We start from the raw sequence: 14,842 nt of genomic DNA on the forward strand, positions 1-14,842 counted from the left end.
CAAGACTGACACCTCCAGGCTTGCATGCTGGGCTTGTATACATCACTTCTTAGGTCACATGGCCAGGAAGTGGCATCATCAGTGATGTCATCAGCCCAGATAAAAACTTGTGTTGGATGCAGGTCAATTTCCTGCATTTTTCACAGTACATCCTCAATTTTGGGGGCCGGTTCGCTTGCTGGTCAGTGGGTTTCCACAATGTCATGTATGTACTTAGACAGTAGGTCTGAATTTTGAGTTTGTAGAACTAATATAAATATAATTCAGTACAGATTAACATAATAATATACATAACTAAGCACATTGAGCATTTGAAATAGGTTTAAGACATTGAATGAGCTCATCAAGGAAGAAAAGACAAAATACATTACAAGTACAGAGGAATCCCCATTATCCAGAATTCAATCAACTGGAAAGTCAAATAACCGGCAAAAAAAATCTGAGGAAATAAATAAATAGGACTTCAAATAAATAAGACTGGGTGGAGGGACCCCACGGGGGAGCACTGAGACTTTGTTGGACCTCGCAGGTTTACCTCGCTGTACCAGCAATGCCCCTTCATGCACGCAGATTCTTTTCGCTGTTGCCACTTGCGTAGAGGTAAGTCGGGTTATCAACGTGAGGAAGATGCATCGAGGACCTGACTGGGACACTTGTGTGGAGGTGAAAAGTGGACACAGCCCAGGATATCACAGGCAAAACCCTCCCCACCATCTGCAGTGAATGCTGCAATCAGAGAGCAGCAGTAATCATCAAGGATCCACACCACCCAGCACACTGTGTTCTACTGGCTGCCATCAGGATAGAGGTACAGGTGTCATAAGACTCGCACCACCAGGTTCAGGAACAGCTGCTCCCCCTCCACCATTAGACTTCTCAACGACAAACTCAATCAGGGTCTCATTTAAGGACTCTTACTTGTGCACTTTATTGATTTTTTTATTCTCTCTGCTTTGCATGTTTATTTACATTCATTATCTGTTTACTTTTTTATTTGTTTACATGTTTACACTGTGTACAGTTTTGTTTTGCACTGCCAATAAGTGGTAATTCTGCCTTGCCTGCAGAAGAAGGAATCTCAGGGTTTTATGTGATGTCATATATGCACTCTGACAAGAAATCTGAATCTGTCAATGCGGGAAAGGTGTGCCAAGGGCCTGACTGGGACACTTGCGTGGAGGTGAGTCAGGTTGGCAATGCGGGAAAGGTGTGCCAAGGGCCTGACTGGGACACTTGCGTGGAGGTGAGTCAGGTTGGCAATGCGGGAAAGGTGTGCCAAGAGCCTGACTGGGACACTTGCGTGGAGGTGAGTCAGGTTGGCAATGCGGGAAAGGTGTGCCAAGGGCCTGACTGGGACACTTGCGTGGAGGTGAGTCAGGTTGGCAATGCGGGAAAGGTGTGCCAAGGGCCTGACTGGGACACTTGCGTGGAGGTGAGTCAGGTTGGCAATGCGGGAAAGGTGTGCCAAGGGCCTGACTAGGACACTTGCGTGGAGGTGAGTCAGGTTGGCAATGCGGGAAAGGTGTGCCAAGGGCCTGACTGGGACACTTGCGTGGAGTTGAGTCAGGTTGGCAATGCGGGAAAGGTGTGCCAAGGGCCTGACTGGGACACTTGCGTGGAGGTGAGTCAGGTTGGCAATGCGGGAAAGGTGTGCCAAGGGCCTGACTGGGACACTTGCGTGGAGGTGAGTCAGGTTGGCAATGCGGGAAAGGTGTGCCAAGGGCCAGACTGGGACACTTGCGTGGAGGTGACTCAGGTTTGCAATGCGGGAAAGGTGTGCCAAGGGCCTGACTGGGACACTTGCGTGGAGGTGAGTCAGGTTGGCAATGCGGGAAAGGTGTGCCAAGGGCCTGACTGGGACACTTGCGTGGAGGTGAGTCAGGTTGGCAATGCGGGAAAGGTGTGCCAAGGGCCTGACTGGGACACTTGCGTGGAGGTGAGTCAGGTTGGCAATGCGGGAAAGGTGTGCCAAGGGCCTGACTGGGACACTTGCGTGGAGGTGAGTCAGGTTGGCAATGTGGGAAAGGTGTGCCAAGGGCCTGACTGGGACACTTGCGTGGAGGTGTCAGGTTGGCAATGCGGGAAAGGTGTGCCAAGGGCCTGACTGGGACACTTGCGTGGAGGTGAGTCAGGTTGGCAATGCGGGAAAGGTGTGCCAAGGGCCTGACTGGGACACTTGCGTGGAGGTGAGTCAGGTTGGCAATGCGGGAAAGGTGTGCCAAGGGCCTGACTGGGACACTTGCGTGGAGGTGAGTCAGGTTGGCAATGCGGGAAAGGTGTGCCAAGGGCCTGACTGGGACACTTGCGTGGAGGTGAGTCAGGTTGGCAATGCGGGAAAGGTGTGCCAAGGGCCTGACTGGGACACTTGCGTGGAGGTGAGTCAGGTTGGCAATGCGGGAAAGGTGTGCCAAGGGCCTGACTGGGACACTTGCGTGGAGGTGAGTCAGGTTGGCAATGCGGGAAAGGTGTGCCGAGGGCCTGACTGGGACACTTGCGTGGAGTTGAGTCAGGTTGGCAATGCGGGAAAGGTGTGCCAAGGGCCTGACTGATACACTTGCGTGGAGGTGAGTCAGGTTGGCAATGCGGGAAAGGTGTGCCAAGGGCCTGACTGGGACACTTGCGTGGAGGTGAGTCAGGTTGGCAATGCGGGAAAGGTGTGCCAAGGGCCTGACTGGGACACTTGCGTTGAGGTGAGTCAGGTTGGCAATGCGGGAAAGGTGTGCCAAGGGCCTGACTGGGACACTTGTGTGGAGGTGAGTCAGGTTGGCAATGCGGGAAAGGTGTGCCAAGGGCCTGACTGGGACACTTGCGTGGAGGTGAGTCAGGTTGGCAATGCGGGAAAGGTGTGCCAAGGACCTGATGGGACACTTGCGTGGAGGTGAGTCAGGTTGGCAATGCGGGATTGGTGTGCCAAGGGCCTGACTGGGACACTTGCGTGGAGGTGAGTCAGGTTGGTAATGCGGGAAAGGTGTGCCAAGGGCCTGACTGGGACACTTGCGTGGAAGTGAGTCAGGTTGGCAATGCGGGAAAGGTGTGCCAAGGGCCTGACTGGGACACTTGCGTGAAGGTGAGTCAGGTTGGCAATGCGGGAAAGGTGTGCCAAGGGCCTGACTTGGACACTTGCGTGGAGGTGAGTTGGGTTGTTAGCGCGAGGAAGGTGATAGAGTGCACCTAGGGCCTGACTGGGACACAAGTCAGAGATGGCTAGATGGGGATAGAATATGGAGATAGAGGGGGGAGATGACAGCGGTGTTGAGACTTCAGGGTCAAGGTTGCATTTCAGACCCGGCGTTTCAAGCACCCCCCTAACTTTGAGGCTACATTTGTAAGTATTAAGGATTGTCCAATATGCTGGCGTATACAGCAGTAGTGTAGCGGCAGCTAGACTGCTACTGAAAGAACACACAACCAGATGGGTTGAGCTCAGTGAGCAGAACTGATTTATTGCAGGCTGCTGGGCTGGACTTATACTCCGGACCTGGCTGAGAACCGTGCTGGGGGGAGGGGGGGGGTGCTGACGTCGCCTGGACGTCACGTGATCACCCAGCGCAGGCTTCTGAGCCCTGTGCTGAGAAGAAGGGGAAACAAGCGGGGCCGATTCGCCTGCCTTGTGGTTGTGCCGCCACAGTAGGTAAAAAATACACAGGTTTAAAGTTGGAGGGGGGTTAATTATGATGGTGGCACCGTTAGCGTAGTGGCTAGTCCAACACTGTTACACTGCCAGCGACCAGTTTTCGAATTTAAATTTTGTAAGTTATGGGAACTACTTTATTAAAATGAACTTTTGATAATTAAAGACTACGGTAATGATTGTTTTTCAAATTACTTTACACTTTGCACTGTCTTTTGGCTTCTAAATGATGTATTCTTAATCCAGGTACATTAGTTAGGCATTGGAAGAGTTTGGCTCAGTCAATGGGGAAAATGAGCATATCCAACATCTTCAATCCCCATTGGTGCCAGTTAGTGGGGTTCTACTGTCCCTTTGTTCTCAGGAAGCTTGAGACAACTTCACATTTATTCAGCTGTTTTGAAGTGTGGTTTCGACTTAAGGGTTTTGAGATAAATGACCTGATAATCTGTTTCAGTAAAAGTGATTGAAGTATAATTATTGACAAGAACACCAGATGAAATCCTCTCTCTTGAGGATGCTCCTGTGTCCCTGCAAACAAACTCATGACGTTTTTTTTGGTTCATTGTCTTGGTTGAATGACAAAATGTTCGACAATTACCTATTATTCAGTATTACATAGAAGAATTAATTTAAATGAAGTCCTGCACTAATAAATTAAACTCCTGATCATCTGATTCAAGTGGAATACTGCTGCTTGGAAAATTATATATTTGAGATGCCTGTCCAAAAATTATATATTTGAGATGCCTGTCCAAAAATGGTTGAATTGTGATTGACAGAGCTAATGGAATGCTGAAAAGTATTTACAAAGTCATCCGGAATCTGTAGGGGCTCTGCTTAGACTATGTCTTACATAGTGTTCAATTATTGTCAGGATATGGAGAGCTTCTGAACCCTGGATAGAGAAAATAGCCAAGAAATTAAATCAATAGCCTCTACGATTCAGCAAATGTAAGAAAGGTCAACAATGAAATTGAAAATGAACCTTTTTTCAAATCGCTTAAATTTTGAGAAGAAAATGCATCTTTTAAAGAGTGATTCCCATCTGAACAATTGCTTTGCAAGACTTTGAATATAATGGGAGTTATTACTTTCAATATTTCATTTTTTTTAGGGACTGTGGCATCAGATATGGAACTTGTTTACGTGAAGCTGAAATCATGTATGCATGGGCTAGAAATGCTCCACCCACAAAATTACCGCCAGGTATGTCTCTTTAAATTTATTGATTTTAAATGCAGATTGTAATGCTTTCTGGCACTGTTTTTCCTCAGTCTAAGTTTTCATTCAGGCTCCGATAGCTCAGTGATTAGAGCACTGGTCTTGTAAACCAGGGGTCATGAGTTCGTTCCTTGCTGGGGCCTCATTTCTGTGAGGGGTGCTGGACAAAGTGATGACTCACTGTCTTCCTTACAGTAGTCAAAGTTAAAAAATCTCATATCTGTTACATTTTAAAAGAAATATTACATGACAATAATGGAATCTTTACCTTTTCTATGTCCTTAGTTGCTGTAATGTTTAAAAGTTGAGCTATCTTTAACAAATACATAGGGACCATTTTCATAGAGTTCTACAGCACAGAAAGACACCCTTTAGCCCAACCAAACTAGGCCCATTAACCTGCAATCTCACCTATCCAGGTACCTGTCTAAATGTCTTTTGAACATTTCAATTGTTCTTGTATCTACCACTTCCTGAGGCAACTCATTCCATATGCCCACCACCCTCTGCTTCATTGAGGAGTCCCTTTTAAATCTTTCCCATGTTAGCATAAATCACTGCCGTTGAGTTTCGGTTCACCCCACTCAAGCAAAAATACTATGACTATAATTTTATAAACCTTAATAAGATTGCCCTTAACACCCAGCTGTAGTCTCCAAATTTCTCGTTACCCCTTTGGGTCATACTCCAGATCTAATCTTGGATCAGTGCAACAAAGCAAGAACGTGAAAGAAATAATATTACATATTATAGAATCTTTTCATGTGCTCAGATTTCTTCAAAGCATTTAATAACCAAATAAAATATTTTTAAATATATTCACGATGAAGAAATCAAAGAGTAAAATCACTCGCTGCTCGAGTTTGTGCCCTGAAAATGTTCTCATGTTACGAGAAGAATAAAAATTGGCTCGAAAGCCTGGTGAATCTCCTTGCTCTTTGGATGTTGAAGCAGTATTTCATGACCACTTGAAAAAGCAGATACTGATTCACTAATTTATACAAAGGACAGCAATAACTCATTGCTTTATTGAAATATCAAGGTGCTCAGTCTGTGGAGTACTGCCTGAGACAAATGATCCTTTGAAGGGTGACAGAGATATAAAGGATTCAAGGCTAATATTGCAGTTAGACTCTTTAATCAAAGAAATCCTTGTTTAATGCTCTCACTAGATGAATCCATACTCTAGCAACTGGCCAAAGAGTATCGAGACCTCACAATTTTCAGTGAGAAAATGCTGCCAGGAACTTGTAAAAGGTGCTGGCTGCATTGCAGATCGGCATAGCCTTGATGACAAAATCGAGATAGTGTATAAGATTCAAAATGAATAAAGGCTACTGAAAAAAGAAAATCAAATAATATCACATCCACTCATCAATACAGTGGACAGCCGTATGGGTGACGAAGCTGATGTTTGCTCTTTGAAAAGCATCCATTTATTTTTGAAAGAGTAACCATTCATCTCCACTTTCCTATTTTCTCAATCCATTTCGATTTTTACTTTTGAAGTGTACGTATAATTCCTTATTGAATTAAATTTGTCTCCACTACCCTTTCATGTGTTCCAGTTCATAATTGTGGGTGGAGGGGTGGGGAATAGAGAAACTTATTTAGCTTCTGTCCATCATCAGTGTGCATCCTTTGGCTATGACCCCTCCTGTCAGTAGAAACAGTTTCTCCACACTGTAAAAAAAAATCCCTTTATAATAATTTTGAACACCTCTGTTAGAGCTTGAAACTTTTCTGTTGTTCGAATTCTGGTCTCAATACATACATCGATTCCCTCATTCTCATGTCATCCAATGAAATACCCATCTGCAAATTCTCCAAAGGCAGACTGAATGGGATACTTTAGATTTTCTTTTAATTTCCAGGATTATCATCCTCTTTCAGTTGAATATTCTAAATTGTTGAAGCAGTTACTCTATTTTTAATTCGATGTTGCAATAAGGATTGAATTTGCAAATGTTAATTTTCTGCATGGGCGTGAATGTCAATTTCTCCCTTGCTCCCAAGCTTTTCATAAACAAGTTCAGTCATTATTCAAGGAAATGAAGTGCACGGTCAAAGATCCATACATTTCAGCTCGTGTTTTTCAAGTGAGGATGTAAAAAAAATTAAGAAGAGAAACGAAATGCTGTGAATGCTGTGAATAGGAACCCTAAGTGCTGCACGTACTATCAACGAATCAGAATTTATTGCCATGAACATGTCATGAAATTTGTTGTTTTGTGGCACCATTACAGGTGCAAATATTGCTATAAATTTCATTTAAAAATAAATTAGTACAAAAGAAGAGAAAGTGAGGCCATGTCTGTGGTTCATTGTCCAGTTAGAAATCTGTTGGCAGATGGGAAGATGCTGCTTTTGTGCCACTGGATTTTCATCTTCTGGCTTCTGCGCCTCCTTCCTGATGGTGGCCGTGTGAAGAGGGCATGGCCCGGGTGGTGAGGGTTCTTGAGACATCACCTCTTATAGATGTCCTCGATGAACTGAAGACTGATGCCCATGACGACGCTGGCCACATTCACCACTGTAGACTTTTCCGGTCCTGAGCATTGGCACCTCCATACCAGACAGTGGTCAGAATAATCGCCAAGTTACACCTGTAAAAATTGGTGAGAGCCTTTGGTGACATACCAGATTTCCTTAAACTTCTCACGAAATATAAGCGCTGGCGAGCCTTCTTCATGATTGCATCGACGTGGAGGCCCCAGGACAGATCTTCAGAGATGTTGGAACCCAGGAATTTGAAGTTCTTTTTACCCTTTCCACTCCTCGATGAGGACTGGGTTTGTGTTCTTCTGAAGTCCTTCTACTGGTCCACAATCAATTCCTCTGTTTTGTCAATGTCAAGTGCGATGTTGTGGTTGTGACACCACTCAGCTAGCTGATCTCTCTCACAGAAACAGAATCAATGATTCAGATTGATAACTTTTTATTCAGAATAGTGTTGTAGATGCAGAAAGCTGCATTGTATAAATCTTCTAAATTTCTGGTCAATGATTAGATATCTGAATTAATGATTTCCTGAAGAAACTACTCACTGATACTTGTAGCCATTTGAGAAATTTCTTCTCTTGGTTTCATTGGCACTATTGCTGATATAGACTTATAAGCACGATGTGAGGTTAGCTAAGAGAAATGTAAGAACAGCAGATGCTGGAATCTTAAGTAAAATAAAACTGGAGGGACTCTATGGGTCGATCAGCATCTGTGGGAAGAAAGGGTCAGTCAATGTTTCAGGTCAGGACCATTTGTCAAGATAGTTTTTCTCTAAATATTTTTTTAAATTGATAATTATTGATACATATTTCTTGATGAACAGCTAAATGTGACATGATTTTCTCTATTCTAGATGTTGCATTTAGAGTTGGTGGAAATACTGGTATAAACTACTTAGTTCTTCAGGTTCATTATGGAGATGTGTCTTCATTTAGAGGTAAGAAATTCTAATGAATACAGCAATACTTGTGTTATTTGCAATTGTGAATCATTCTGACATTTCTTTTGTATAAAAGAAGTGTATACACATTCTCTGCCAATGTACCCATGTTTCAAAGCTTCCTTTCATCTGTTAGCAGATAAATTTGTAAGGATGATGTCAAGAATATTTTAGAAAGAGATCGGATTATAGATAATCACTTTACCCTTGTGAACATGCCATAATCTCTTGGTCGTATATACAGCACTCCAGTTAGCACAAAATACTATTGATGATTCAATTGAAAATAAGAATATTAGCTTTACTCACCATATCATTGCAAACATTTCAGATTAATAGCATTTCATTAGAACCAAAATTCCAATCATCTGTTATCTTACTATTCAGAAATCCTGTTGATTTCTGAATCTGGTTGCATAACGGCTTGGTTTGGAAACTTGAGTGCACAGGCAGGCAGGCCACAGAATGTGGCAAACTTAGCTAAGTCTATTCTATCACTGACTACTCATCTACTGTGTGCAGGGCTGTCTCAAAAAGACAGTTAACATCATCAGAAGGTACAGAAGCCTGGAAACCAGCACTTCTTGGTTTAACATTTATTTTTAATAACAGCCATCAGTTATTTGAACCTATTTAAACTATTCTAACCATAAACTAGTCCAGGACCACTAACAGATCTGTCTGTATATCCTTTTTTCACTTACTGCAATTGTGAATATTTATATATCTTTCCTTTAATATTTCTTATCTCTTTTTCTGTTTCACGATGCACTATGGTAATTGTTGTCTTTTGCATACCAATGTGGTTGCAGAAACTAGGAATTTCAATGCAGCTGTACCTTGTACTCATATATATGGCAATAAACTCTCCTATCCCATCATCACCAACACATTGTCATTCTGGAATGTTGTAAATGTTTGGTTGAATGCATGACAGGAGTATTATTTCAATGCCAGAGCACAAAAATTGCGTATCTGGTGGTATTATGCAAAGGCTGGTTTATCTGATTATCTTATTTTTATCTTTATTGAATGTCACTGACTTTGAAAGTGTTGATATTCAGTAGCTGATGATGTCAATGGATAAAAATGTTTAAAATACTTTGGTAAAAATGTATTCCATATAACAATATAACTATGTAACAATTACAGTATGGAAACAGGCCATCTCGGCCCTTCTAGTCCGCACCGATTTAAGTGAAACACCACTAGTTCCACCTACCTGCTCTCTGTCCATAACCCTCCAACCCCCTCACGTCCATGTACTCATCTAACCTCCTCTTCAATGACAAAATTGACCCTGCTGCAGCCACCTCTTTCAGAAGGTCATTCCACTCAGCCACCACTCTGTCAGTGAAGAAGCTTCCTCTTTTGTTACTTCTAAAGTTTTGCCCCCTAACCTTTAACTTATGACCCCTCGTTCCAATCTCTCCTACCCTCAAGGGGAAGACCTTATTCACATCTATTTATTCTCCTCATAATTTTATCTACCTCTATCAAATCCCCTCTCAACCTTGAATAAAGACCCAATCTACTCAATCTTTCCCCATATTCGAGATACTGCAATCCAGGCAACATTATAGTAAATCTTCTCTTCACCCTCCCTACCTTATTGATATCCTTCCTATAATTTGGAAACCAGAACTGCACACAATATTCCAAACTTGGCCTCACCAATGCCTTGAACAATCTCAACATCACCTCCCAGCTCCTATATTCTATGCTATGATTTATAAAGGCCAGCCTACCAAAACTCTCCTTCACCACCTTTTCTACATGAGAATTCACCTTCAAAGAACACTGAACCGTTATTCCAAGATCTCTCTGCATTCCTCAACGCCCTCCCCTTCACTGCATACATCCTGTTTTGGTTATTCTTCCCAAAATGAAGAACTTTACACTTATCTACATTAAACTCCATCCGCCACCTTTCAGCCCACTCTTTTAAGCAGTCCGAATCGTTCTGCAGTCCACAAAAACCCTCTTCACTCTCCACAACTCCCCCTATTTTTGTATCGTCCGCCTATTTACTCACCCAATTTACCACTCCATCATCCAAATCATCAATGTAAATGATGAACAACAAAGGACCAAACACTGATCCCTGAGGCTCACTGCTCGTCACTGGCCTCCATTCTGACACCATGACTCTCTGGTGCCTATCTTCTAGCCATTGTTTTTTTTTTTTTTTTTTTAATTTTTTATTTTTCACACCATAAATCACAATAGCCATGATATACACTTTTTCTTTTCCACACATTTACAGTGACTTTTTCTCCCTCCCTCCTCCCAAGCCACCCCCCCATCCCCCCCCTCTCATCCATTTTAGTTATACAATCTAGGTTGCATTAATTCAGTTAGTCAATGTTGTCATTCAACAAAAATACACCAGAAATTCTACTGAGTCCATTCTTTTCTTTTCTTCTCCTTCCATCAACTTAGGTAATGTTTGTTCCCGGTAGGTTTTCGCTATTGTATTTAATGTAAGGCTCCCATACTTGTTCGAATATTTCAATATTATTTCTTAAACTATATGTTATTTTTTCTAATGGAATACATTTATTCATTTCTATATACCATTGTTGTATTTTCAAATTATCTTCCAATTTCCAGGTTGACATAATACATTTTTTTGCTACGGCTAGGGCTATCTTAACAAATCTTTTTTGTGCATCCTCCAAGTCAATTCCAAATTCTTTATTTTTTATGTTACTTAGGAGAAAGATCTCTGGATTCTTTGGTATATTGTTTTCTGTTATTTTATTTAATATCTGATTGAGATCATCCCAAAATTTTTCTACTCTCTCACATGTCCAGATTGCATGAATTGTTGTTCCCCTTTCTTTTTTACATCGAAAACATCTATCAGATACTGTTGGGTCCCATTTATTTAACTTTTGCGGTGTAATGTATAGTCTGTGTAACCAATTATATTGTATCATACGCAGCCTCGTATTTATTGTATTTCTCATCGTTCCAGAGCATAACTTCTCCCATGTTTCCTTTTTTATCTTTATATTTAAATCTTGTTCCCATTTTTGTTTAGTTTTACCATTTGTTTCCTCATTTTCCTTTTCTTGCAGTTTAATATACATATTTTTTATAAATCTTTTGATTAACATTGTATCTGTAATCACATATTCAAGGTTACTTCCCTCTGGTAAACTCAAGTTGCTTCCTAATTTATCTTTCAAGTAGGATCTCAGTTGGTAATATGCCAGCGCTGTATCTCCCGTTATATTGTACTTATCTCTCATTTGTTCAAAGGATAAGAATCTACTTCCTGAAAAACAATTTTCTATTCTTTTAATCCCTTTTTTTTCCCATTTTCTAAAGGCAAGGTTGTCTATTGTAAAAGGGAGTAGCTTATTTTGCGTCAATATTAGTTTTGGTATTTGGTAATTTATTTTATTTCTTTCTACATGAATCTTCTTCCATATATTGAGGAGATGGTGTAATACTGGAGAAGTTCTATGTTGTACCAATTTTTCGTCCCATTTATATAATATGTGTTCAGGTATCTTTTCCCCTATTTTATCTAATTCTAGTCTCGTCCAGTCTGGTTTTTCCCTTGTTTGATAAAAATCTGATAGGTACCTTAATTGTGCGGCTCTATAATAATTTTTGAAGTTTGGCAATTGTAAGCCTCCTTGTTTATACCATTCTGTTAATTTGTCTAGTGCTATCCTCAGTTTCCCCCCTCTCCATAAAAATCTCCTTATTATTTTCTTTAACTCTTTGAAGAATTTTTCTGTCAGTTGTATTGGCAATGCCTGAAATAAGTATAGTATCCTTGGAAAAATGTTCATTTTAATACAGTTTATCCTTCCTATCAGTGTTAGTGGTAGCTCTTTCCAATGCTCTAAATCGTCCTGTAATTTTTTCATTAGTGGATTGTAATTGAGTTTATATAATTGGCCTAGATTTTTGTTTATTTGCACACCTAGGTATCTTATTGCCTGCGTTTGCCATCTGAATGGGGATTCCTCCTTAAATTTTGAGAAATCCGCGTTATTCATAGGCATTGCTTCACTTTTATTTACGTTTATCTTGTATCCCGACACTTCTCCATATTCCTTCAATTTCTTATATAGTTCTTTTATTGATAGTTCTGGTTCTGTTAAGTACACTATCACATCATCCGCAAACAGACTGATTTTATATTCCCTGTCTTTTATTTTTATTCCTTTTATATTATTATCTCTTCTTATCGATTCTGCTAGTGCTAATGGTGATAGTGGGCATCCCTGCCGCGTTGACCTGCTTAAGTTAAATTGCTTTGATACATGTCCATTTACTGTCACTTTCGCTAACGGTCCCTTATATAATGCTTTAATCCAATTAATATACTTCTCCGGTAAACTGAATTTTTGCAATACTTTGAACAAGTAATTCCATTCTACTCTGTCGAAGGCCTTCTCTGCGTCTAAAGCAACTGCTACTGCCGGTGCTTTATTTCCTTCTACTGCATGAATTAAGTTAATAAATTTACAAATATTGTCTGTTGTGCGTCTTTTTTTGATAAATCCAGTTTGGTCTAAATTTACCATTTTCGGTACCTGTTCTGCTAATCTGTTCGCTAATAGTTTAGCTATTATCTTATAATCTGTGTTTAGCAGCGATATTGGTCTATATGACGCTGGTGAGAGTGGATCTTTCCCTTGTTTTAGTATCACTGTAATTATTGCTGTTTTACATGAATCTGGTAAGTTTTGTGTCTCATCAATCTGGTTGATTACATCCAGGAGGGGCGGTATTATTAGGTCTTTAAATGTTTTGTAGAATTCTATTGGGAGTCCATCCTCTCCTGGTGTCTTATTATTTGGTAAATTTTTTATTATCTCTTGTATTTCTACTGTTCCAAATGGTTCTGTTAATTTATTTTGTTCCTCTATTTGTAGTTTTGGTAGTTCAATTTTAGTCAAAAATTCATCTATTTTCCCTTCTTTCCCTTCGTTTTCGGTTCGGTATAATTGTTCATAGAATTCTCTGAAGTTTTCCTTAATTTCTTTTGGATTATATGTAATTTGTTTGTCTTTTTTCCTTGTTGCCAATACCATTTTCTTAGTTTGCTCTGTCTTAAGCTGCCATGCTAGGATTTTGTGTGTTTTTTCCCCTAGTTCATAATATTTCTGTTTTGTCTTCATTATATTCTTCTCCACCTTATATGTTTGTAATGTTTCATATTTTATTTTTTTATCCGCCAATTCTCTTCTTTTGGTTGTATCTTCCTTTATTGCTAATTTTTTTTCTATGTTTATTATTTCCCTTTCCAACTGCTCTGTTTCCTGATTATAGTCCTTCTTCATCTTGGTTGCATAACTTATTATTTGCCCTCTAATGAATGCTTTCATTGCGTCCCATAGTATAAACTTATCTTCCACTGATTCCGTATTTACTTCAAAGTACATTTTTAATTGTTTTTCAATAAATTCTCTAAAATCCTGTCTTTTAAGTAGCATGGGGTTTAATCTCCATCTATACATTCTTGGAGGGATGTCTTCTAGCTCTATTGCCAATAACAGGGGTGAGTGGTCCGATAATAGTCTAGCTTTAAATTCCGTTTTCCTAACTCTCCCTTGTATGTGGGCTGATAACAGGAATAGGTCTATCCTTGAGTATGTTTTATGTCTAGTCGAGTAGTATGAGTATTCCTTTTCTTTTGGGTTTTGTTTCCTCCATATGTCCACCAGTTTCATTTCTTGCATTGATTTAATTATAAATTTGGTTACTTTGTTCTTCCTATTAATTTTTTTCCCCGTTTTATCCATATTTGGATCCAAATTCAGATTGAAATCCCCTCCTATTAGTATGTTCCCTTGCGTATTAGCTACCTTCAAAAAGATATCTTGCATAAACTTTTGATCTTCTTCGTTAGGTGAATATATATTAAGTAGATTCCAAAGCTCTGAATATATCTGACATTTTATCATAACATATCTCCCTGCTGGATCTATTATTTCCTCTTCTATTTTAAATGGCACATTTTTGCTAATTAATATAGCCACTCCTCTTGCTTTTGAATTATACGATGCTGCTGTTACATGTCCTACCCAATCTCTCTTTAATTTCTTGTGCTCCAATTCAGTTAAGTGTGTTTCTTGGACAAATGCTATATCTATTTTTTCCTTTTTCAGTAAATTTAGTAGTTTCTTCCTTTTAATTTGGTTATGTATTCCATTAATATTTAGAGTCATATAGTTCAGCGTAGCCATTTTATATTTTGTTTATCTTCTCTTTCCGTTTTTCCATCATTACCTTTCCTCCTTTTCCATTTCTGTTTTCTTATTTTCAACTCTTTACCAGACAACATTCCTACAACATCCAACATTTTCCTTATTCTCCTATTTCTATCTTCTTTATCCCCAATCTCCCCTTCCCCTCCTGAGTTGCCCTTTATCCCTTGTCGGACAACCACATCTCCCCTCTCCATTTGGATTTGCGAATCCACTCGCAAGCGTCAACTGATTTTGCAGTGACCGCTCTTTTCCCCCACCCAGCCCCCCCCAGAAAAGATTTCGTTTTTTATATGTCACAAAGGT

General features: G+C 40.3%; 1 protein-coding gene across 4 annotated transcripts in view; it reads left to right on the forward strand.

Moving 5' to 3' along the window:
* pam (peptidylglycine alpha-amidating monooxygenase) overlaps window positions 1-14,842 on the forward strand; it is a 213,904-nt gene that overhangs the window by 111,539 nt on the left and 87,523 nt on the right. For all 4 annotated transcript variants that reach the window (XM_069892414.1, XM_069892415.1, XM_069892417.1 and 1 more), the window contains exons 6-7: window positions 4,749-4,840; window positions 8,214-8,297. In XM_069892414.1, coding sequence (XP_069748515.1) covers window positions 4,749-4,840; window positions 8,214-8,297 — 176 coding nt within the window. The remainder of the gene's footprint in view (window positions 1-4,748; window positions 4,841-8,213; window positions 8,298-14,842) is intronic.

Source organism: Narcine bancroftii, chromosome 1 (assembly GCF_036971445.1).
Source record: "Narcine bancroftii isolate sNarBan1 chromosome 1, sNarBan1.hap1, whole genome shotgun sequence".
Lineage (NCBI taxonomy): Eukaryota > Metazoa > Chordata > Chondrichthyes > Torpediniformes > Narcinidae > Narcine > Narcine bancroftii.